This window comes from Meleagris gallopavo, chromosome 1 (genome assembly GCF_905368555.1).
Source record: "Meleagris gallopavo chromosome 1, MGAL_WU_HG_1.1, whole genome shotgun sequence".
Classification (NCBI taxonomy): domain Eukaryota; kingdom Metazoa; phylum Chordata; class Aves; order Galliformes; family Phasianidae; genus Meleagris; species Meleagris gallopavo.
This window is the reverse complement of record NC_139404.1, coordinates 47,648,233-47,670,098: the sequence shown is the minus strand read 5'-3', so window position 1 is coordinate 47,670,098 and position 21,866 is coordinate 47,648,233. Positions and strand designations below refer to the sequence as shown.

The 21,866-nt window shown below is 44.9% G+C and overlaps 1 protein-coding gene across 1 annotated transcript; it reads right to left on the bottom strand.

The window, feature by feature from the left end:
* Positions 1-7,040: 7,040 nt before the first annotated feature.
* Positions 7,041-21,407, bottom strand: EMP1 (epithelial membrane protein 1). The gene is made up of 5 exons (XM_003202196.5): positions 21,207-21,407; positions 10,557-10,674; positions 9,697-9,793; positions 9,455-9,595; positions 7,041-8,724 (listed from the first exon to the last, which is right to left on the bottom strand). Exons 2-5 carry the CDS (start codon positions 10,632-10,634, stop codon positions 8,546-8,548), a joined length of 495 nt encoding a protein of 164 aa, XP_003202244.3. The 5' UTR covers positions 10,635-10,674; positions 21,207-21,407; the 3' UTR covers positions 7,041-8,545.
* Between the last annotated feature and the right edge of the window lie 459 nt (positions 21,408-21,866).

Sequence of the window (21,866 nt, the reverse complement as noted above, 5' to 3'; positions counted from 1 at the left end):
ATCATGCTATTCTGCAGCAGTTGCTAGTGGAAACTGTTGATGTGTTTGGTACACTTCCATTACGCATCACTCTGCTCTGCAGTTTGGGAACTGGAAGACATGCAGGTGGCTTCATTTTAATATCTATTTAAAGTGTAAATGGCTGTCTGCAGTGTCCTTTGAAAAGGCAAAGATTGTTGAAAGCTTCAACACTGGTGGAATTAAGAGTGCACATGTGGTAGAAAAGAGTGGTAAATGCGATGCAAGACAGGTGCTAAAGGCTTTGATGATTAAAGCTGAAGCCTTTGTCCTTTGAGTACCTGTGGGAGATCTGAAAGGCGGTAGCACCAGGAAGCAAGATAGTCCTGAAGAAAGCTGTGTGGTGCTTTGCCTGATTGAGGAGAGGTACGGCAAGTGTCAGCAAGCCCATCTCTGGCAGAATTAGGGATCACAATGGGACAGGGGTGCTCCTTGTTGAATAATGACTAGGAACAGTCAGGCATAAGGTTTTGGAAGACTCAAGACAGAAGGAGCAAAGCTTCTCTGATGCTGGAAATCTGTCTTTCCAGACCTGGTGAAGGAGATTTAGAATCCATGTTCTCAAACTTCATAGAACAGGATATGTGAAACCGTAAGAGTTGAGATGAACCCATGCATACAAAGGATGCTGTTATAAACAGAGTAATTACAGATAATAAAACTGTTAGATTGCATGTTCTGCAGCTTCTCATCCATTGCACATTCTCAAACAAAGAGCATTTTGATGAAAGAAGAGCTCCGTTTTTGTTGGAATCCACTAAGATCATGACCCTGGGAAACAAGGTAAGGTTGTAGGAATACGAATCTGTTCTTTAACTCCACTCAGCCTGAAGCATGCATGGCTATGTTGTCGGAGTTGACCACCTGAATTGCATCTACAACTAATTCTGCTATGGCACAAAAGCTATACTAACATTAGAAGGTGTGTTTAACCAAGTAAAATGGTCAGAAATTTAAGAGGGGCTACCTTTCCTGACAGTGACTTCTTTGAACAAGTGGTGCTTTTATGTATAGCGTATGTGTTGGCCTAAGTGGCATTGATTTTCTCCTGGACAATAAAGGTTTCTTGTATGACTTCCAGCTTGCTATTTTGGCAAGTTGTGCTTCCTGCTCCACAACAGGGAGAGGGTAGAAGTCATTCTTGGGAAGAATAAAAAGAAAGAGTCATGGTAGAAAGCATCTGTTTTTCATTAAGCTTTTCCTTAGAAGAAAATATTGCAAAAATCTGTTCATTTGTTTTTTCCCTCTAAGTGGAAAAATAAAAAGGGACACAGAGAACCAGCATGGGAGAAATTCAGCTTACAATGTGTCAAAGCTATATTCGTATGAATGTTCACGGGCCAGTGTGCACTAACTGCTCCTTTGGCACTACAATCAGACTAGTCTTGCTCTCTGTGTTTTACTGTTTCTGCTCCAAAGAACAATGGATCTGGATGTGGCTACGCTAGATTTTCTGTGACCAGTATCTGCTTGATATGAATCTTGACCCAAATGCCCTTGTTTGCTAGTCACTAGTCTGTGAAAGCAGTAGGGAACGGTTCACCTTGGAGGCCTGTTTCAGCATTCATTGCACAGTTGAAGCAGGCAGCTGCCCAGGACTGCAGCTGGGGAGGTGGTGAGAGGTGAAAAGACCACCAGCCTTACCTTTGCTGGCACATATAAGCCTGGCCTGCACAGCTGATTCTTACAGCTAAGGGATAGCTGGATCAGGTCTCTGCAGTTTTACCACACACAGATCCCTGAATCCCCCCCTATACCTACAGCCTTTCCCTTTCTTGTCCCAAGCCCTGCTCAGCAGGCTCCCTCTGATTTCTCATACCTGCAGAAGCAGCCTGGGAGGTGACAGCTAAGAGAGCTGTGTGCATAAGCTTGAAATGGCTGCTGGGGAAAGGAGGTTTCTGGGTCCACCTGAGAAGTTAGGCTGAGGGGGCAGGAGACACTTGTCCAAATATTCACAAAAACTCCCTGAACTTCACAAAGCCAGAACTCTTTCCTGGACTTCTCTCACTCCTGCTAGAGCTTTGGTGACAGAATCAAGCAAAATATTTATATGGAAAAACTTTTTTTTTTTTTTTTTTTTTTTTTTTTTTTTTTTTTTTAATTCTCCCATGGTTAGCTTCTCCCTTTCTCAGCTTCATCTGTCTCCTGGTTTTGGGGCTCCAACACACTTACGCACAATGACTCCCCTTCCCCAAGAAAAGATAGGAGTCAAGTCTCACTAGAGGCATGCAATTATACAGTAGGGACTCCTAGATTTACTGCAAATACAAGCTTTGCCTTATTGCAGCAAGTTCATTGCCAATTGGTCTGTAGTCTTTCCCTTCCAGATCATTACAGCATCCCTTCCATGTTCTGTTTCCAGCTTGTTTGCACCAGCTCAGAGCAATTTTTCTGCCTCGGTTTAACAACCGTACAGAGCGAGGGAATGGCATTAACTGCAGGACTGGGCAACAAACTCATTTATCATCTTGAGCCCAAAACTGCTGTCAGTGGCCAGAGAATTGAGCTGTGGTCATCTGTGCGGCCACGAAGGCTAGAAAGGGTACAGTTGTTACCCCACATTTGTAAAGTAGGGTTTCTTCTTCCATTTCCATTTTCCCAGTGGGTTTCTCATTGGTGATAAATGCTCCCAATGTGCTACTTGTCCCAACATGCCTTCCTAGATGAGACATGCCACAGGCCAGCAGGGGCCTGGTTCAGGGCTGCCAAGTGAGCCTGGGGCACGCTCCCATTTCTGAATTATATCATGGCAAAGCAGCACCAGCCATGGCTGGGGATACCCGTATTTCAAATCATCCGGTAGAGTCAGCAGAGGAATCACTGGGCTTGCACTGACCTCTAGTGACAACGCAGGGGACTGGGAGCTTTGGTTAACGAGAGGCTGAAGGAGCATATGTAGGTCCTTGTCACTGAGATAGTTAAAACCATTTGTCCCAGTTTTCATCAGGTCTGCACACATGAGCACTGCCTCGGAGCAGAGATCCTACTGCCAAATCCTACTGTCTGTGTCAGCTGCTCTGTATACTTAGACAATAGCAATGATATTCATGTGTCCCAAATTCCAATCACTTGCCCACTGAACTGCTCTTCTTCCCTCAAGCCATTAGGACTGTGATGGTCTTCATGTTTCCTGCAGTGTTTGCTCTTCCTGTCTATTTCTTTCTCTCTTTCATTCGTATATCTGATCTCCTATTTCTTTGTCCTGTTCATGACAGCATCTGATGACTGATTGCCAGGCCATCTTCCTGGCTTGGTAGTGCTCTGGCTTCTGGGATGGGTCTGAGTACTTCACTCCTGTTCATCACCTCTATCTCACCTTCCTCACACTCTAGCTTTCTTACAGATCCTACCAACTGTCTCTAGTTAAAGGATGCGAAGTGGAGGGCTTCTGGTTTCTTTATTACAAAGTAGCTTGCTATTTTGTGTGGCTGGTCATCCTCTATGCAATGTACCTGAATGCTCGTCTGCTTCAAAATGCTGTTTAGAAACATAAAACACCTTAGGTCTATCTTCTATCTCCTTGAGTCTGTAAATAAAATTGGTGAGAGCTTTGGACCTGGTTCTGGGAGCTGCTAACCACCAGAAGGACTTGCAGGCTGCCATCATGTCCCAGGGCGCTCTGCATAGGACCAGTCATGGCTATGATGTGATGAGCTTGTGGGATTTTTTGGAGCCCCTTCATGTATCTGCATGCTGGCCCCTGCCTATCAGCTCTCAGAGATCATGCCTGCCGCACTACCTTTTCATTACTTGGCTAAGGGAGTGCAAAGGGGGAAGGCTGCCAGCTACAGCCTTCTGCACTAGGTTGAGCAGAAAGGCAATCAAGTTTCCTAAGCAGTGTAACAGATGACAAGGTGTATATTTATCCCAGATACCCACATACTTCGAGTGAATTGTGCAACATGAGATTTGTCATCATGCATCAGATCACTGGTGTATCTAATCCAGAACCGAGGCTCTGATAAGATCTGGGAGCTGAGCTGCCTGCAGTGATGCACTTCGCCAACTGTGTAATGCAGGAACACAGTGTTTGGGATTCAAATTCCTCCACAGTTCCTCTGGCAATCAACTGGTACCTGGCTGTTATTATCTGAGAAGGCAGAGCTGCAAATGTAAATAATCCTAAGATTAGGTAGCCAACTAACACAACTAACACAACTACAGCATACATTTCTGGGCTGTCTCCTGGGCTGGATATGTTTTGAATGGAGTAATATTTCATGTTGATTTCTTCTAAGTTTTCTCTGGTAAATGATTCTTGGGCTAACTGCACCCTGGATGTCAGCAGTAGAGAATTACTGCATTGCTGGAAATGACCCATAACCTTTTACCACCACTCCCAGCATCAGTTTTTATGCCTCCCATTGTCTTTCCATTCCCTGCAGGCTTGTTTTTTGTGTTGTTGTTGGTTTTAGTTTTTTGTTACGTTGTCTTTGCTGCAAGGGAGTCAAGCTATCCTCCTGTTTTGGCTGTGCTGGCAGGCAGCTGCATTCGGTAATGGTGCTGTTGCATCTGTGTTTCCAGCACTGTCAGCACCCCTTGATCAGCCCAGAAGTCAGTTATTTTGCTTGGCGAGTTTTGGCTTCTGCCTGTCACAGAGCAGGAATCTCCCTCAAACTCTCTCCCACAGCTCTTACAACACACCTCTGAACACATACAAATCATTTCAAACCTGCTAATGTGAGCACTTACTGGACAGTTTCTCCCCAGCCTCAGTAGCCTGATGCTCTGGTCGGAATGAGAGTATCTTTTGTTCTTGCCCCCTTGGCTGTCACTTATTTTCAGATCTTTCTGCAGCTCCCTGCTCTGCTTACATTGTGGTGAGAATGAAAATGGCTTTCACCCGTTCCTCCTGAGTGTGTCTAATAAAATGGTTGATGCTGGCAATGCCTTATTAAACCAAGCTTCTCCTGTTTGGAGAGCTTCAGTTTACCCTCATTCCTGAAGGGGTTTCAGGGAAATTGTGTCTAGCAGAACCTTCCTCAGTATATGGATTCTGCTAACTCCTGGTGTGTTTTTAATCAGACAGTTATTTGATCTGATCGATTTAGTGTGGTCAAATGCCATGAATTAATGTTTATAGAAAATCTTTTCCTCCTATTGTGTTGGTTTGTGACCTGCAGAAGAAAGACTAAGGAGGGAGAATCTTTCATTTGCTCTGCTGTGGAGCTTCAGGCATTTTGTTTCTCTGCCTCTCTTGTATCTTAGACCTCTCTTCCCAGTGCAAGGGCTCTTTTGTGATTTGTCCTTGACTCCATTTTGGTCCAGGCTCTCATGAGGCTTGGTTCCTGAAATCTCTACAATGGCTATTCCTGGACTAGCATGACTTTGTGTCTCACATTCTGTGTGGTGCTGGGTCAGTGTACCTCCAGATTGTGTTAAAGATGCTTTTGAGCGAACACCAATCATAGGACACAACTGGTAGTGCTGTTTACTCCCATCCATTTCAACTTCTTTCTGTTTAATATTTGATTTATTTCTGTGGGACTTCTGCTTTTCTGTTCGGTGTGTTCTGTCCCACCAATGCCAAATGTCATTCCCTGGCCTGCCATGCCCTATTGTAACAGGACTCAGAAGCTGGTGATGAGACCTACTAGATATGAAGCAAAGGCTGTCTCATTTATGGTTATTATATTTCAGGGATTGGATCAATAAGGTTTGCTAGATGACAGAGAACCCGGTGATTTTTACTGACTGTAGATCAGAGCCTTGATCCTTTAAAAGCCCATGTGAACCAAAACAAGCTGCCCAGAGTGTCAAGTAGCCTTCATATCCAAGCCAAGCTGCCAGTGACAATGGTGGTGAGGCAGAAATAGACTATTGTACAAAATATTGAGACAGTTGTCTGCTGCCTGTCTTGGGCATCCCAATAAAGTTGGGATTGCCTTGTCATCCTGTAAGGTGTCATATTATCAGGTGTGCCATGCTAGAAACAGCAGGATATGGATACCAGCTCCTTGACTAGCATGCCCCTGCTCACAATCCAACTGCTAGTGTTGGCGTGTAGACAGAAGACCCTCATTCTCTAGTAGCTAACTGGTCTTTGGTTATCCTTCATTTCTTGGAGTGCCAGTAGGATGAGGAACAGTAGGATTCCTGGGATGTCCTGAGCCAAAACAAATGTCCACTCATAGCACACCATGAGCTTTCCCACATCCTATTGTGTGTGAGGTCCTTCTTCAGTGGAACTGCATCTGCTACAGATCCGTGTTATGGTTTTGCCCTTGGTTAGCATGTCTCTTAGGTTACCCTATGGTGGGTTAATTGATTAAAAAAATATATAGTTTCTACCAAAAAGATTCCTGCTAGGTCTCACCTCAGTGCTCCCATGATTGTATCCCAAGTAGGTGAGACTTGCCTGTGTCCTGGGCTTTGGACTTTTTGCACAAGCTCTGGAGTTGCTGTTGTGTTTGATCAGACAAATCTAAGGAAAACAGAGCTCTGCAAAGTCAAATGTCCCAGACAAACACCTTGGTGCTTTTGTTTTAGGAATCACTTGTGCTGTGGCTGGTCTGTGACAAAATAAATATTGCAGCATCATAGGCAATAGCATTCACAGAGATGAGATTCTGACAGATCATAGTGGATGCCCTATCTTTAAAGGCATTCAGTTTCAGACCGGACCAGGCTCTGAGAAGCCTGATCTAGTGTAGATGTCCTGTTCATCGCAGGGGAGTTGGACTAGATGACCTTTAAGGGTCTCTTCCAACTCAAACAATTCTATGATTCTATGATCAAGAAAGTACATTTTCAGCTCTCTTGGATGTGAAGTAAAAATTGGCTCTGGGGGCTGAGTGTTACCACTGCCCATATTATCTGTTTAAGATTGCAGAGAGCCTGAAAAGAGCCCGAAAATTTGTTCTTCCTCCTCCCTACCAAAATGGGAAATCTTGGAGACTGACAGGCAAGATATAGTAGTCCTGCATTGTCCTAAAGGAGTGAGTTTTGATTCAGAGAATACAGCAAATAGTTCTGTTAACAAGTATCTGAAATTCCAATTAAAAAAAAATACCGAAGCAAAATTCTTTATGATAAAGGGAATCAGATTTTATTTTCATACCCTTAAAGTTAAAAATATGCATTTCAAAATATTTACAATGACTATATATGAAATAACCTTTGTTAATGAAACACCAACATACAGTACTAGAATAAATCCACCAAATTGATAAAGTATACATAAGAAGAAAATGTAACAGAAAGAGAGAGGGAGAGAGAGAGACAATTGTATCTGAGCACAAATTGCACCTGTAAGTTTTTTGAACTCTCTGCCTTTTGGTTATGGATGGAGCCACAGAAAGTTTTAACCTCTTGTCCCTTATGAATTCCACTTGTGACTGAGGTTCTTCAAAGTGACAGAAATGCATTGGTTGCAGCACTAACAATGCCTGACTATCCTCTGCCAGCCTTTCACATGGGGACCTTGAATCAGAGAGCGTTCTCCAAATCTCTCAGCAACCATAGGAGGTAGGTCTAGGAGGATGGAAAAGCACCAGATTAAGTGACTGGCCTAAGGTTGTGCAGCACGGAGCAGAACACACAAGTCCTGTCTCATCTCTCCAAGTCTCTCATAAGGGAACACATTTCCTCTACTAACGTGTAGCATCTGCTATTGAGATGAGCTGTGTCACAAGGTGGGGCTCCCAATTCATACCATGTCCTGAGTGTTCATGTGAAGAAAAAAAAAAGCCTACAGTTGTTGCAGTGCTGTTGCTATGTACTAGAGCTGAACAAAAGATTTTAGTACAGACACACACTCAAAGGATTCCCTCCCTGCACGTGCATCATTGAGCAACTGCGCTCTCTATATTTAGAACCCCCCTGTATGTCCCCCGCCCTCTCTCTTTCTTTCTCTCTCTCCATCATCCACGCTTGTATATTTGTATACTTGCCCTTCATACCTGTATTTGATTCAACCATGGGAATGTCAAATAGGAAACAGAGCAGCAAAAAATAAAAAATAATTAAAAAAATGGCTGCCTTGTTCCCGTAGTATTTTTAATACTAATTTAATCTGATTTCTATTGGGTTGTTTCTCAATGTAATGTCTTTCATATAAGTGCATATATATATATATAAACGTAACAAAAGTCCCATCCCATTTGTTTCAATAGACAAAAAAGGGAGTTGTAAGCCTCAATGCCCAACCCACCAGGCAACTGAAAGGCAAGTGGGAAGGGCTCTAGACAGGGAAAAAGATGTAGCCCTCATTTTTTTGGTGCTCTTCAGTCATCACTGCTGGGCTTGAATGTTTGTGAAGCTACAATAGAAAAGGAGAACAGCTGTCTGGGTCACTTGCAGATTTCTGGTGCAGCAGCCCCAGGAATGAAAGATCAGTCTGTGCTGTTCCTCCTGCGCTTTGGTGAATGAGTTTCTGAAGATTCTACTTTTGTTGTTTTGCTATGGTGGTGGCAGTGGTGGTGATGGTGGCTGGTCCTGTTTTTTCTATTTATCCAAAAGTTCTCTCGGCAGAGCAATTGTTCCCCATTCCCAGCAGCCAACCCTCTCCCTAGGACTCTCATCGACCTTATTTTTTCCTAAGAACAAGGTAGAGGATGCCAATGACGAAACTGAAGCAAAAGCAGATCCAGGCCAATATGAAGCTGTAGCCATGGTGAGAATCTATCTCGTATTCTGCCTGGCTCACAGACTGGCTGTCTGTGAACCGAGCTGTGTAAATGGAGACTCCAATCAGAATGCAGATCCCTGAAGGAAAGAACGGAAAAGAAAGAATTGGAAAATGCATAAAAACCAGCATTGCTGTAGGACATTTGAGGTAATATTCTGGATTGAGATTGTAATGCATGTCTTATGTCATCTGAGAGAGGGGCTGCAACCCATTAGGCTAATTTCAAAAGAATTCTCTTGCAGACTTGGTGACATAAGGCACTTGGGTCTTGTTTAGTGGATGCCATGGGGGAATAAACTTTTGATAGGAGGAAATAAGTAATAAGATCTGCAGACAGTTTGGTGCTACGTACTGAATCCCATGAGAAGTAGCTATCTAACTGTTTATTTCCTCGCCCTCTGAAATATTTGAATGCTTTTTGTTGTTTTATGAAGAGAATTTGCAGAACTCACTGGGATTGTCTAATGAAAATCTGGGAATATCTTCATTATTTAAATTAAATTAAAAATATATAGAGATCACTTTCCAGTTCCTCTATGAATCATAGAATCTTAGAATGATTTGGGTTGGAAGGGACCTTGAAGGTCATCCAGTTCCTACCTCCCTGCTGTGGCCAAGGTTACCACCCACCAGATCAGGCTGCCCAGAGTGCTCTATGCTTTTTTTTTTAATCAAAAAAGTGGGCCACTGAAAGCTTTTAGCTGGCTAACAACTTCCCTAGCGGCCATGTGTGGCAGACATATGTCCTGTTGTGCTTGCAGAGGCACCGGGAAGCATGCACAGCCATTGCCCAGCACGTGTACTTACAGCAAACCAGTGTGATGGCTCCAGTGATGTAGAAACGTTTGCCTTTCTCCAGGGTGAACAGCTGGACAATGAATGTAACCAGAGCTACGACGGAGAAAATGATTGAGAGGATCATGAAGGCTTGCGCTGCTTTGAGGGAAGCTGTCAACAGAGCAGATTTGAGAAGGTCAGGGCTCAGCCTTAACATTGCATCACAAAGCATGGCAAGATATCACTGCAACAAAAGTGGAGGTATTACTTACGCTCATTGCCTTCACTGGGTGTCAGTGACTGACAAGTGTTGTTGCACCACATCCAGAGTCCCCAGGAGACATTTCCAATGGAACCCACCATCCAAACCTGAAACACAATGACACAACTGTGTTATGAGGGAGAGAGCCCTGTGCCTCTAACCGGGACCCTTTGCCCTGTTGTGAGATCAAAATCATAGAATCATTAAGATTGGAAAAGACCACTAGGATCATGGAATCCAATCGTCAGCCCATCCCCACCGTGCCCACTGACCATGTCCCTCAGTGCCACATCCACATGGTTCTTGAATACCTCCAGGGACGGTGACTGCACCACCTTAACCACAATTAAACTGTAAAGGGGAGCAGCACAGCTCAAGTGCCACAAGATTGAGAGCTCAATAAGTCAGAATATGCCAGTGACAGCCGGGTTGGGTGGGAGCTGACACAGGCTTTGAATGTCAAGGGGCATTTAGTTCTGACAAAAAACAGGAAAAATCTGTTACCATGCTACAAGAAGAAATTGCAGAGGTTATCTGTCCTCTGCCTAGCCTAGCGTGAGACGGCAGAAGAGCTGTAACGTCCCGGGGTGATGCGGGCAACCGGGCCCCGGCTCGGGCCGCGGAGCCGCCAGGGGTCACCATCGCTCCGGGCACGGCCTCGCCCAGCCCCGGCCCTCTGCTCCGCGGCTGTGGGGTCGGGCGTGGAGTGTGCTGGGAATGCCACTGCTCCCGCTGTCGACGTGTGTTTGGGCTGCAGGCTTTCCGTCTCCAGACCCAAGCAACCTGTCCCACTGTCAGCCCTGTGGTTGGCTACTAATGCAGCAGGTGACAACCACGCTCCGTGGCTCATCCAAGGTAGCCTCTACTTACGTTGGCAATGGTGGAGACGAAGAGCATGATGACGGTGGCGATGTGAACCACAAAGATACCAGCCAGTAGTACCAACATCTTGGATTCTTCCTAGGTGGTGTCACCAGTGCAGAGAAATCTGGAGAACAAGCAGAAGGAGAATATGAAGGGAAGGGTTAAATCAAGGAATAGAATCATAGAATCGCTCCAGTTGGAAGAGACCCTTAAAAGTCATCTAGTCCAACTCCCTGACAATGAACAGGGACATAAGCTTTATTTACATGTGACAAAACAGGCTGATTTTAATTTCACTCTTTAAGCATGTAGGCATAAAAAAACAAACAAACAAAAAACCATAGTTAAAAACTTTTTCAGAATCTGCATGGTAGTTCCTCCAGCAGTTAAAGAAAGCCTGGAGGTAAAGGAAACAGACTAGGAAGAGATGTAGAGCAGGGGTGGATAGCTTTGGAGCACAGTAAAAATAGCCTGTGTATATACATAGGTTGCTTAAATTGGCGTATGGTTCTATAAAGTAAAAATGACATACTCCAGGCCTACACTCCAGGAAGTAGAGCTTTTGCCCACGGAGGTCAGGAAAGATTTTCTTTTCCTGTTGTCCCTTTCCCTTTTGCGGTACAGCCTCCTCCAGTCAGTCTGGGACATGGGACAGGTAGTGCAGAATGGAGGAGGGGCATTCCTTTGGTACATCAGGTGCTGAGCAGAAAGGTAGAAAATGATCTGGGGAACTGCTCATACTCAATGGCCTGATCCCTTACGTAGAGGAGAATAACCAGAATAGAAACACCACTGAGGTGTTCTGGGGTAAAGGAAGAAGCTTAGGTTTACATAGAAGACTGCTTATTTCCCTTTTAAAACTTGAGGCATGCAGATCACATTATTACTGCAGTAACTTTTGTAATGCAGATTTCTTTTTCCTCTGTACCCTGCGTCTTTTACTTTTTCTAAGATTCATTATCATTGATGAACATGCCACTGGAAAGACAAGATTTTTGGGAGGGGTATCTACTTTAGATAGCACTCATGACACTATTTATCAAGGCTGTTGCCTTCCCCCCCGAAAATGTGAAACACAGGGAACAAATCTCAGCTGCGGGAGCAAGTGCAGGTAATTCACACAAAGTGATGAGAATATTTCCTGTCCTCCCAGGAATGTATTAGTAATCAGGTAGCACAACCATAGAAATCAGATAGGAAAATTTGCTGGGCCCACCCTATGAACACTGTAAGACTGCTTCCTAGAAAGTTTCACGGGGCTATGTTGCTCTATCTCTTGGTAATGATGATACTAAAGTACTACTGAAGAGTAATGTCAAGCATTTGATTAATGTTGGCTGTCAAGTTATTTGGGTGCAGGTGACTCAGGTAATAAGGTTTGATGCTGTCACCATTTGTACAGGGTGTGGTAACATGGAACAATACAATTATTTTTCATGATGTCTTTCACTCAAACTATGACAAAAAGCTTTTTAAAGTCCCCTGAATCTTTTTTTTTAAATTATTATTTACTCACTGACTCCACCTTTTCCAATCCTGGTGTTTTTTTGTTTTTTTTTGTTTGGTTGGTTTTTTTGCTTTCATTGTGACTGTATGTGGGAGTATATTCCTGTAAAATACTGCAGCTGCTCCTTGCACTGCTTTGGATATAGTTTTCCCAAACCACAGTGGCTGGGCAGATTTCTTATCCACCAGTGGCACTTTATCCAAAGCCAGTATTAGCCTTGAGTTCAAGAACTCAAGGGAATTGCCTGTGTTACGCATTCCTCCTATTCAAACAAGATCATTCCTTAGAAGGACAAATAAGGTTCAGTGACTGGTCCTATATCTCCTTAGGAAAATCTTCACCAACAGTGAGGTTTCTCTTACTTGGGAGAACTTAGGGAGTTTAGCTCTGGCTTGCTGAATGCTAGCCTGGCTTACTTGCCTGCTTTGGGGTGTCCTAGCAATATTCCCCTTGCTCTAGAACTTGATTTACCTGGATGGCCTGGATACTGATGATGACTTCTTTCATTGCAGTGCCTCCCTTGATGATCTGGGAGGAAGTACAGCCATAGGAGATCCTCTCTGACTCTAATGATGGACATTTGTGTATGTTCAACATTGCTAGAAGCCAATTTCTCACTACTATATGCAGGCTACCTCATAAAACACATTTGACCTGAGTGTTAAACCCCTTCTTTTCATTGACTGCAAAAGAAATGTGAGTTTCAAAGTGCTGGATGGGAACTGATCTGGATAGCTCCACTTGAGCTGAGAAACCATTGCTCTTGCCGTGACGATGTTATATATCTATCTACAGCAGGAACCTTGAATAGAGCACTTGAATCAAATGCTCTCATCCCTTTGACTGCTCGTCATCCTTGCTTCTCAGCACCTTGGTTCTTACACAGGGTGTAATGAATGCTGTTCTCACCATGATGTACTGATATATATACACCAAATCGTGACAGATCTTCCTGCTGTGCCTTTATGGAACAGTGGCTAAACTTTCTTTCTTTCCTAGATAGGTGTACTTTTCCAAGTTTCTTTAGAAATGAATTCAGCAATTTTTTTTTTCTGATTATTTTTGAGGAGCTTCAAAAAAAGACCTGTACTTGAAAGACTGGAGACCTACTTTCATGATACTCTAAAGGACTAGAATACTGCTTTAGAATGCATTTTCTGTATGATGAAAATGATAGAAAATATGACTTTACAGTGTAAAGAAAAATCCACACACAGAACTGTGGCCAATACGCTAAGAGAAAACCAAATCCTTTATTCCCTTTGTTTTTTTTTTTTTTCTGCCCAGTTCTTGCACTGCTTGAGAGAACTGTTTGCTGAGATGATTTCAATGTACCTCCTTCCTGAGATCATCAGCACCTTTCCCTGAATACACATGCTATCAAATGCAACCACCCTGGAGTTATATGTTCATAGCTTAGTTTTGAATCTTTGTGACTTAAAGCACAAGCCTCCCTCTCTATTCACTTTCCCCTTCTTTCATCTTTCTCTTCCTTTTAAATAAAACACCAGAGAACAATCCCAAAGGACCAGTGGTTGAATGGCATTGAAATAAATTCATCTCTGCCTCTGACTGTACGGCATAGACTTTTCCTCCCATTAGACAGAGAAGTTGGCAGAGCACTGGGGACTGACAGGATACTCTTTCCATTTGTTAAGTGTGAGACATCTCTCTCCACTTCAGGGTGGGGTCACATTGCTGGAGCAATAAAACACAATTGCATGCAAATGCCTTTTCTAACATTCCCCTTCCTAAACTGCAGCTGGATTTGGAGTTCCTTAGGCTCTTCTTTGATTATGAGTCACTCTTATCCTTCCTAGAGCTGCCAGTTTTTTCCACTGACTCACCCCAAGGCTCTCAAAACCACAGTTATTTAACCCTGCAAGTGTTCAGGACACTTAGTTTTAGCACTGCTTCTCAAGAACCAATCAATCAAACAAATCATGAATCCCACAGTGAGCCTTCTGACACATCTTCTCAAGGTAAGATCCCAACTAACCCAAGAAAAATAGAGCTGAGGCATGAGAGTAAAATGACTACTGAGATGGAACATATTGTTTGGGAAGAAACATGCACCTGCTGAACAGCATGGGTGAGTTAAGAGAGATGATCTTGCATTGATGACAGCAAATTGTGCTGATGGATAAGGAGAAATAGCCAGTTCCACCAACAGTAACTGTGAATAACAATCACTGCATCAGCTTCCAACACACACAAAACAAACAAACAGTAAAAAGCCACAACTCTAAGGATAATTATTACAGACTTTATCTGCATAGACAGTACTTGCACACACTTACAGGAGGAAAACACATAGATCTACTGCATCCAAATCAAGTTTAAGCAGTCAAGCACTCCTTGAAAAGCTAAGCATTTTCTCATGCAGGCAAAATATAATCACCCCTAAAGTCCCTCTGTCTAATTATGTGTTTTGGATCCTTTTGTCTGGAGATCAGTCCAGAAAAGAGAGTCCTTGCCCTCAGTTTACTGCTTAGCATAGCATCAGAATGGAATGCCAAGTGCCACTTGGAGATATAACAAAGGCCCATAGTGTAGTTCCTCAAATATGGAGAGTGGGTTACACAAGAGGAAGAGCCAGATTAGGTACTGGTTCTGGCAGAGAGTACACTACAGAGAAAAGAAGTAGAGGAGAAGTGTACATAATATTTCCACAGGAATGGTTGAGTTGTTTGGTTGAAAAATCAGAGCTCTCTCAGATAAGTCTGAAATATTTCAGATCTGAATATTTCCTGAGGAATGGAATACATCTGACTTACACTCCCATTCTCCTCTCTGAGAGGTTCTTTTTTGGGATGGTACCTCTCTCTCCCAGGATGAGTTGATGAAGTACTGTGCTGGCTAAGGAAAGAGCACACACTGTCCAGAGAGCATATGATATCTAAATTGCACCTCCTATAAGCACTGTGGTGGTGAACTCTGACTTGCCTAAAAATCAGATTTTCTGCTGAAATCCCTTGAGTTTGAGACATCATTTTTCAACATTCTGGGGGAAAGACTGTATGCTTCAAGAATACCAGCAAAAAATGCCCATAGATTGAATGCAAAAGAGATGGCAGAAATTCTGCCTCCTGTGGCTGCCATCACAGACTGTAAGAAATATAGAAGTAAGTCAGATCATCCAGTACATTATCTCTAATGATGGCAATAGGATATATTTTCCTACATTTAGAGAAAGCACATGAACCTAGCCGCTGTCTGTGATGGCACTGAGTCACTGTAGGTGCAGAAATACTGGTGGAGTGAGGGCTGAGGCCACTTGGAAAGGAAAGGCAAAACGGAAGGAGATTGGATGGCAAAAACAAAGTATATGATACTATTTGAAACAGTCACAAACTACCACTTCTGTCACATTTCTCAGAGCAAAGCCAACCTACAAATAGCAATGCTGCCCTAACACAGTAGGGGAAATCTCAGGGTAGAATAAAACCTCCTACAGAATTTGTGGATCTGTCTTTGACTGCACTGAGGCCCCGGCTGCCTCTTATGGCCCTGGATGCTATGATCACATGCTTTGTCATCACGTGTGATACGAGCATGAATTCTCATCATGCACAAGGCCACTTAGCTGACTGCAGATGTGATGTTCTCTGTGATATTCTGGTGGCACTGTGACTTTGCACCCATTATACTGATACTAGAAAGCTCATGACAATTATAAGAAAGCACCTGAAGTGATCTTTTTTGTTTTCAACCTTTGCTCCACTTCTCACTTCAGATCCAATTGAATCTGCAGTCCTTGCTGACTCCAGGCTTTTACATGCCACTGTATACCAGCATGGCTGTTAAGAACCTGGTTTTGACAGACCAACCTGACTCAATTTACAAGTTAAATGTTTTTTATGGAGATGTAGATGAGTAGGCTGGTGCCTCTGGAAAAAGATTTCGCATGTGTGGGAAAAAGGTTGGGTAGGAGGTATGCGTGGGTGCATAGAGAACTTTGGAGCCTCTGGTTTGTGGCAACGAGAAGATTTTGTGTATGCATGGGTGGTGCCTGTCTGTGGTGACCACATGGGGTACAGTGAGAAGCAGCTGAATGTCAACCAGAGGGAAAGCATAGAGCAGCCTGAAGGGTCACAGCTGAAAATAAACTTAAGTAAATGGAATATTTTGCCTGGTTCTTGAGATGCATTTTCTGGTGGTATGGTCTTCAAGGGATCAGGGGCAATTCTTTTCCCAAGGGAGTGGCAAAGCACGTGAATCACTTCTTGTGGGACCAGACCACTTTCTTGAGAATTCACCCTTGGTAATGAACCTCTGCTTGCTGACAGATGCAAGGGGGAGTCAGGAAAGATGACACACTGGAGTTTTACAGCTCTCATGCTCATGATTCATCTGAGAGTGGGGAAATGTCAGAGCTCCTAGGGCAGACGCTGAGAAATTGGCATTTTCTCCTGAAGAATCCACCCTGGAGTGCTCAGCCATGTGACAACATCAACAGAAACTCCAAAGCTCACTTGGTAGTAGGAAGAGGAAGAGACAGCTGCCTGGGGTCTGGCAGGCAGCCAGCGGCTGCTGTGGGAGGAAAACATGTCACTTCGTACGCTAGACACACCGTGGAATGGCTGGGACTGATGGACAGAGAGTAAAGGAGGATGGGAAGGGGAGAGCAAAGCTGACAGCAGCACAGAGGGGTTTCTCCACACCCCATGAAGTGCTGTGGGGAGCACACTCACCCAACGATGTGTTTGATGGTCCTTGGGTGGGTTAATCAGATATCAGGAAAGATTGGGAGTTGCTGGGACTTGCAGGAGCTCAGAGAAGATGGCAAGATAGGTGAGAAACACTTGTGGGAAGACTGACGGTCTGGGAGATGATGCAGTACATGTAGGGGTGTGTGTCTGCTGCATTGCTCCCTGTATGAATGGGATGTGTATGACTGTGGTTTCTATAGAAGCAGGTCTGAGCTGTGTGTGCCTGCATGCATACTCAAGCACAGATTCCATATGAATGCACGTATTTATCTGTGTGAATTTGACAGTGCCCATGTGGGAGAAACCATCTGACAGCTCTGACAGGAAAGTTCAGTCAGTGTGGTGTAAGCAAAAGTGCACATACCATTTCTGCTGGGATTGCCTGCTTATCTTTCTTGTGATAATCTGTAGATTGAGGTGGAAGGCCTGTGGAATTGACACTGACTGTGTTTTGTCTGCATCTTTGAATTAAAACTGTAAATCTTGATTTACATTTGTATTATAAAGATTCCCCCCTTTTTGTTTCAAGAGAAAGTAAAGAGATAGTTCCTCACCAGACAGTGTTCACCTTCTTAAGACTGAAAAATCTCTGAATATGCCAATACAGTCTTTGAGATGCCAAGTTAGTGTGACAGACATCTCAAGAGTCTGAGCTTTTGGGTCAGTCTGATTCCAAGGTGCCCAGGTTCCTGCAAACCAGCTTGGAAAATACTATGAAAGATTAACTTGTAAAACTGTTCAATGGGTCTTTCTTTCAACTCACAATGTAGAATAGGGTGCAGAGAGAGAATAAGTAAAGTAATGGCTCCTGTGTACAAGGCAAAAGCAAGGGGATGCTGTGCAGCGTGGTGCTGGTCTGTGATCTTTGTGGAGTAGGGTGAAGGTGGTCATGAAGTTAAATCTCCTGTCTGTCTTGGAAGGGGTACTTCCAATTGCAATTAGTATGGGCTGGCACGGGGGTCTTTTGAGCTTATGTTACATATGGAAATGGATTCCACCAGAGGAGAGAACTCCAGTTGCTGGGGCACACTACATTGGCTGGGCTGCTCTTGCTGGAGCCAACTATCACGTAGCCGGCTCCATGTTCCTGGAGCTGTTCTCCAGCAGACCCTGACCAGCCGGCTCCCAGCTCTGAGCATTTCCAGCTCACCCCTCTTGTTCCCATGTCTCTCACTGTCTCTTCCAGAGGCTTGTTGTAGCCCATAAGGGAGATGTCACTCAGGAATGAGAAGAATGTGGATGTTGGACCCAGTCCTGGCAGTTGCTTTCACAACTCCCCACCTTAAGCAGACTCTGCCCTGTAAGGGCAAAAGGGCAGCAAAGGCCTTCATCCTGGATTTCCTCAAATCCAAATGTGTCATGGCAGACACATTGCAAGAGCTAAGCCTTAGGCATTAGTCACTGCTTACCTGCCCTCAGCCATGCCAGTGCTCAGTCATTCACCGTGCTTCTCTGCATATCCTAGAACCTGTCCCTAGGAGCTCACCATGGATGTCTCCACATACCTATGGTACAAGTTGATTCTTATGGGGCAAAGGCAATCTTAGCTAAGAGCTTGGTGAACTGGTCACTTTCGGAGAAGGTAGGCTCAAAAGCAGAGTTGCCTTAACTTGTCCCTCCCTACCGTGTCAGGATATGGACTACGCTTGATCTTACTCAGAGAGAAGCTTCCATGTAATCTGTTTGCCCTCTGCAAACAGTTCAGAGCAAGGAGGATGCATAGAGCTGTAAATTTGGCCAGGGTTTCCTTTGTTCATTGGCCAGCTGTTCAAATTCAGGAGGTTCTTTCTAAAAGACTTCCAAGGGAGGTTGAAAAAATCCTGCTCCAGACTGCGGTCTCCAGATGTACTTCTTTGCTGTCCTCCCTGGAGTGTAACAGCAGGAAGAGGTGTATGAGTGTAGGCACTCAATCATTCCCGCTGGGCAATTTATATGGGGAACTGCTGCTGAACTCTTTGTCATGCTATGGGATGACTGAAAGTGGATTGTGCTGGCAAGGTTTAAGCTTGTGCTTAGGCACATTCATTCAGGGCTGATAGTACTGCACTGTAGCTATCAGCTATCAGTCCTGCAAGGCCATGGAGAAGAGGTTTCCTGTGCGTGCTGCTTTGCCCCAGCAGAAGAGATTCATGATATTTTAAGCATCCATCTTTAGTTGGGGAGATAGGAAACACACTTCCTCACTCTCCCTTTTGGAGGTGTAAAAAGCATCTCTGTTGCCCTTACTTCTCCCTACCTCAAAGGAATGATCAGAAATCTTTTAGTCCTTTTTCATTATTTTCTTTGCATGAGAACAAGAGGACAGGAAAAAAAAACTGGGAGTGCCACACCCTGCAGGCTGCTCTGTTTTGTGCTGTATGGTGGTGCTGTCACATCAAGAAGTAGGAGCAGAGGAGTGACCAATTGGTCCGGTAGTGGTATTTCTTGCTCTCCAACAAGCATGGCCTGAATGCCATGTGCCAGCTTTTCAGCTGGGAGGTGACAAACGGGGAGATGGATTCATGCTCACAGCAAACCCATGCTCTGTCACTGTAAGCAAGGCCTGAGGTGTGCCTTTCACCAAAACATGCTGGCTTCTATCAGCACATCTCCCAGAGCTGTTTCAAAACACAACCTCTGTTCCACCTCAGGGCACCACACAGCAATTCCTGCACGCACTTGCATTGCACACACAAGGCAAAACTCAAAGACCACCGGCTAGGCCAGCAGGGCCGGTTTCCAGGCCTCTGTCCCCAGCAGAGCTATAGGCAGTGCTAGCTGTGGGATCTCAAATCCCATGCCTGTTAGTGTGGCCTTGGCTGTGGCTCAGCTCCACCTCAGAGTTCTCCTTGAGATGGCATATGCCCTGCAGGGATGCCCAGGTGCTGCATGAAGGGAGCTTGGACTGCATGCCATGTGTCAGCCATAATCAGGAGAGCCGGCTGCAGGGCCTGCCACAAGGAACTGCCTCTAACCAAGGAGTTGCTAGCAAAACTGGGGTGCTGCCATTCGGATGCTGGTCCCCAGGGGTGTGAGCGGAAGCAAGCTGCTCTTGAGCCCACACTCAGTCTACATGTAATCCCCAAGTTTGACAGTGGTGTGAGACCTGCTAGGAGGGGGTATGAAGGTTTTTGCTGGCTCAGACCTCTGTTATCATAGATAGATAGATAGCAAGCTCTATGCTTTTACACTCTTCATACCATGTTCCCTCCTCTGTGTTTGCTCAGGAGAAAAGACTCACGATATGTGACTGGACTCTATCCAGCAATGTCAAGTGCCCAGTGCCTGGGCAGGACTGCTCTTAGAGGTGCCTTGAGGAATTCAAAGCCTTTAGGCAAAAGTTGCTCAGGAAACACTGCCTCAGTCAGCTCCTCGGCCTCTGAAACATTGCTATTTCTCTAGCAGGAAGCATCCGGGACAAAGGGGATCTCAACAAGTTATAAAATCCACCCTGTTGCCACCCTGCTGTCAGCCTACCTTCACAACCAATCCTATAGTGACTGCCCACAGCACCAACCCCAGTCCCAGCGATTTGCAGCTGGACTGGGCTAAGCACTGCTTCAGTCTCTTTCTGCCCTATGAAACTACAGAGGCAGGCGGGGTTCCTGCTATTGAAACTGAAGCCTGGTGCCAGCAAACTGGCTGTGCTGAACTCCCTTTCTCAGACCTCAAAAATAGTTTAGGCATTTGACCGCAGGACACAAACCATGAACAGACAGATGAAGTGAGAGAAGTGGTGAAGGAGGGGAGGGAGAGAGGGGGAGGTTGTGTAGAGAAAGGCAGGTGAGCAGGGAAAACTGCCAGCCTGCAATCCTACACTTCCCCTCAGCACTCCATGCTTCTGTGCTGCCCAGGAAGGCACAGCGTGCATTCCTACTCACCACATGGCTTTGGCTAAGCAGGGGCTTGGCTACAGAAGCTGGGACTCCCATAGCAAAAAAGAGAGCTACCATTGCACCCCAAACTTCCCATGCTCCACTTGGAAAAATGACTGCTGTTCTAAACTAGAGCTTGGCAAACTTCTGACAGACAGAGAGGACAGAGAATAGAGTCATGCAGAAAAATGTCAGCGAGAGTCAGAAGTGCTGAACGTGCAGTCCTAATTTCAAGCAGGGTTTTCCCATTAACAGTGCCAGTGCTGCTCCAAAAGAGTGCAGCAATTCCATGCCACATCTAGACCAGGTGGGGCTCCCCTGATGATGATTCCCTGCTGCACATGCCCTGAAGGTGAGAATTACATTGCCAGAGCCAGCATTCTACCCAACACCTTTCTTTGCCCCGTTACACAGCTGGATTTCAATGCAAATGCTGAAAGGTTAAGGTGCGTCTCGTGCTGAGCTTGTTTACCAAGTTGAAGCGGCAGAATGAAAGATAAAAGCAGGCTGGAGCTGCAAGGAAAAGGAATCGGGCTCCAGCGAGCAAGAGAAGTTGGTAAAGCTGTTGGAGAGAAGCTCTTACCGTGAGGTGCTGGCACCTGTGGAAGCAGGAGCGTGCGGGGCTGCGGTGCTGCTGTGCCGGAGCGCAGAGCTGTAGTGAAGGGGAGTGACCTGGTGGTGGTTTAAGTTTCCTCCGGTGGTATGGGAGGGTGGTGTCACTTAGCTCTGTTTTAAAGAAGTTACTATGAATCAGTCTGCCTTTAAAGAGAGGGAGAAAAAAAAAAGAAAAAAAAAATTAGTAAGCTACGCCCAGCTTTGTTGGCAAGGTGTCAAGAGTCTCTGGGAGGAAACCAGCGATTCAAAGAAATGTTTGTAGGATTGTGTCTGACTCAGAGCACAGTACAGAGACCGCAGCCTGGAAAAAAAGACTGACGCTGATCCAGCTGAGTAATAGAGGCCCACAACAGCATCTGTTTATAAAACTGAACTTCTGGTTGTCATAAAAAATATTGTGTAGTTACAAATGTGGCAACGTGACTACAACAATACAATTCACTCAAAGAAGCAAACAGCCGGTTGGCATGGGACATAGTGAGGCTGGTGAGTCACCACATCCCTCACCCCAATGCTGTACAGGGGGACGTTGCCATGGCCAGCCATGTGAGGGAATGCAAATCTGACCTGCGGGATGGACATGGAAAAGACTTTTGGAAATGTAACAAAATGTAGCACTGGCCTGGTG

What these genes read in the sequence shown, in the direction of transcription:
- EMP1 (XM_003202196.5), bottom strand. Translation starts at nt 10,634, where the DNA reads ATGTTGGTACTACTGGCTGGTATCTTTGTGGTTCACATCGCCACCGTC. An exon ending in ACCCAGTGAAGGCAATGAGC is followed by an intron (nt 9,596 to 9,696) that starts GTAAGTAATACC and finishes CTCTGTTGACAG; the next exon opens with CTTCCCTCAAAGCAGCGCAA. An exon ending in AGCCATCACACTGGTTTGCT is followed by an intron (nt 8,725 to 9,454) that starts GTAAGTACACGT and finishes TCTTTCCTTCAG; the next exon opens with GGATCTGCATTCTGATTGGA.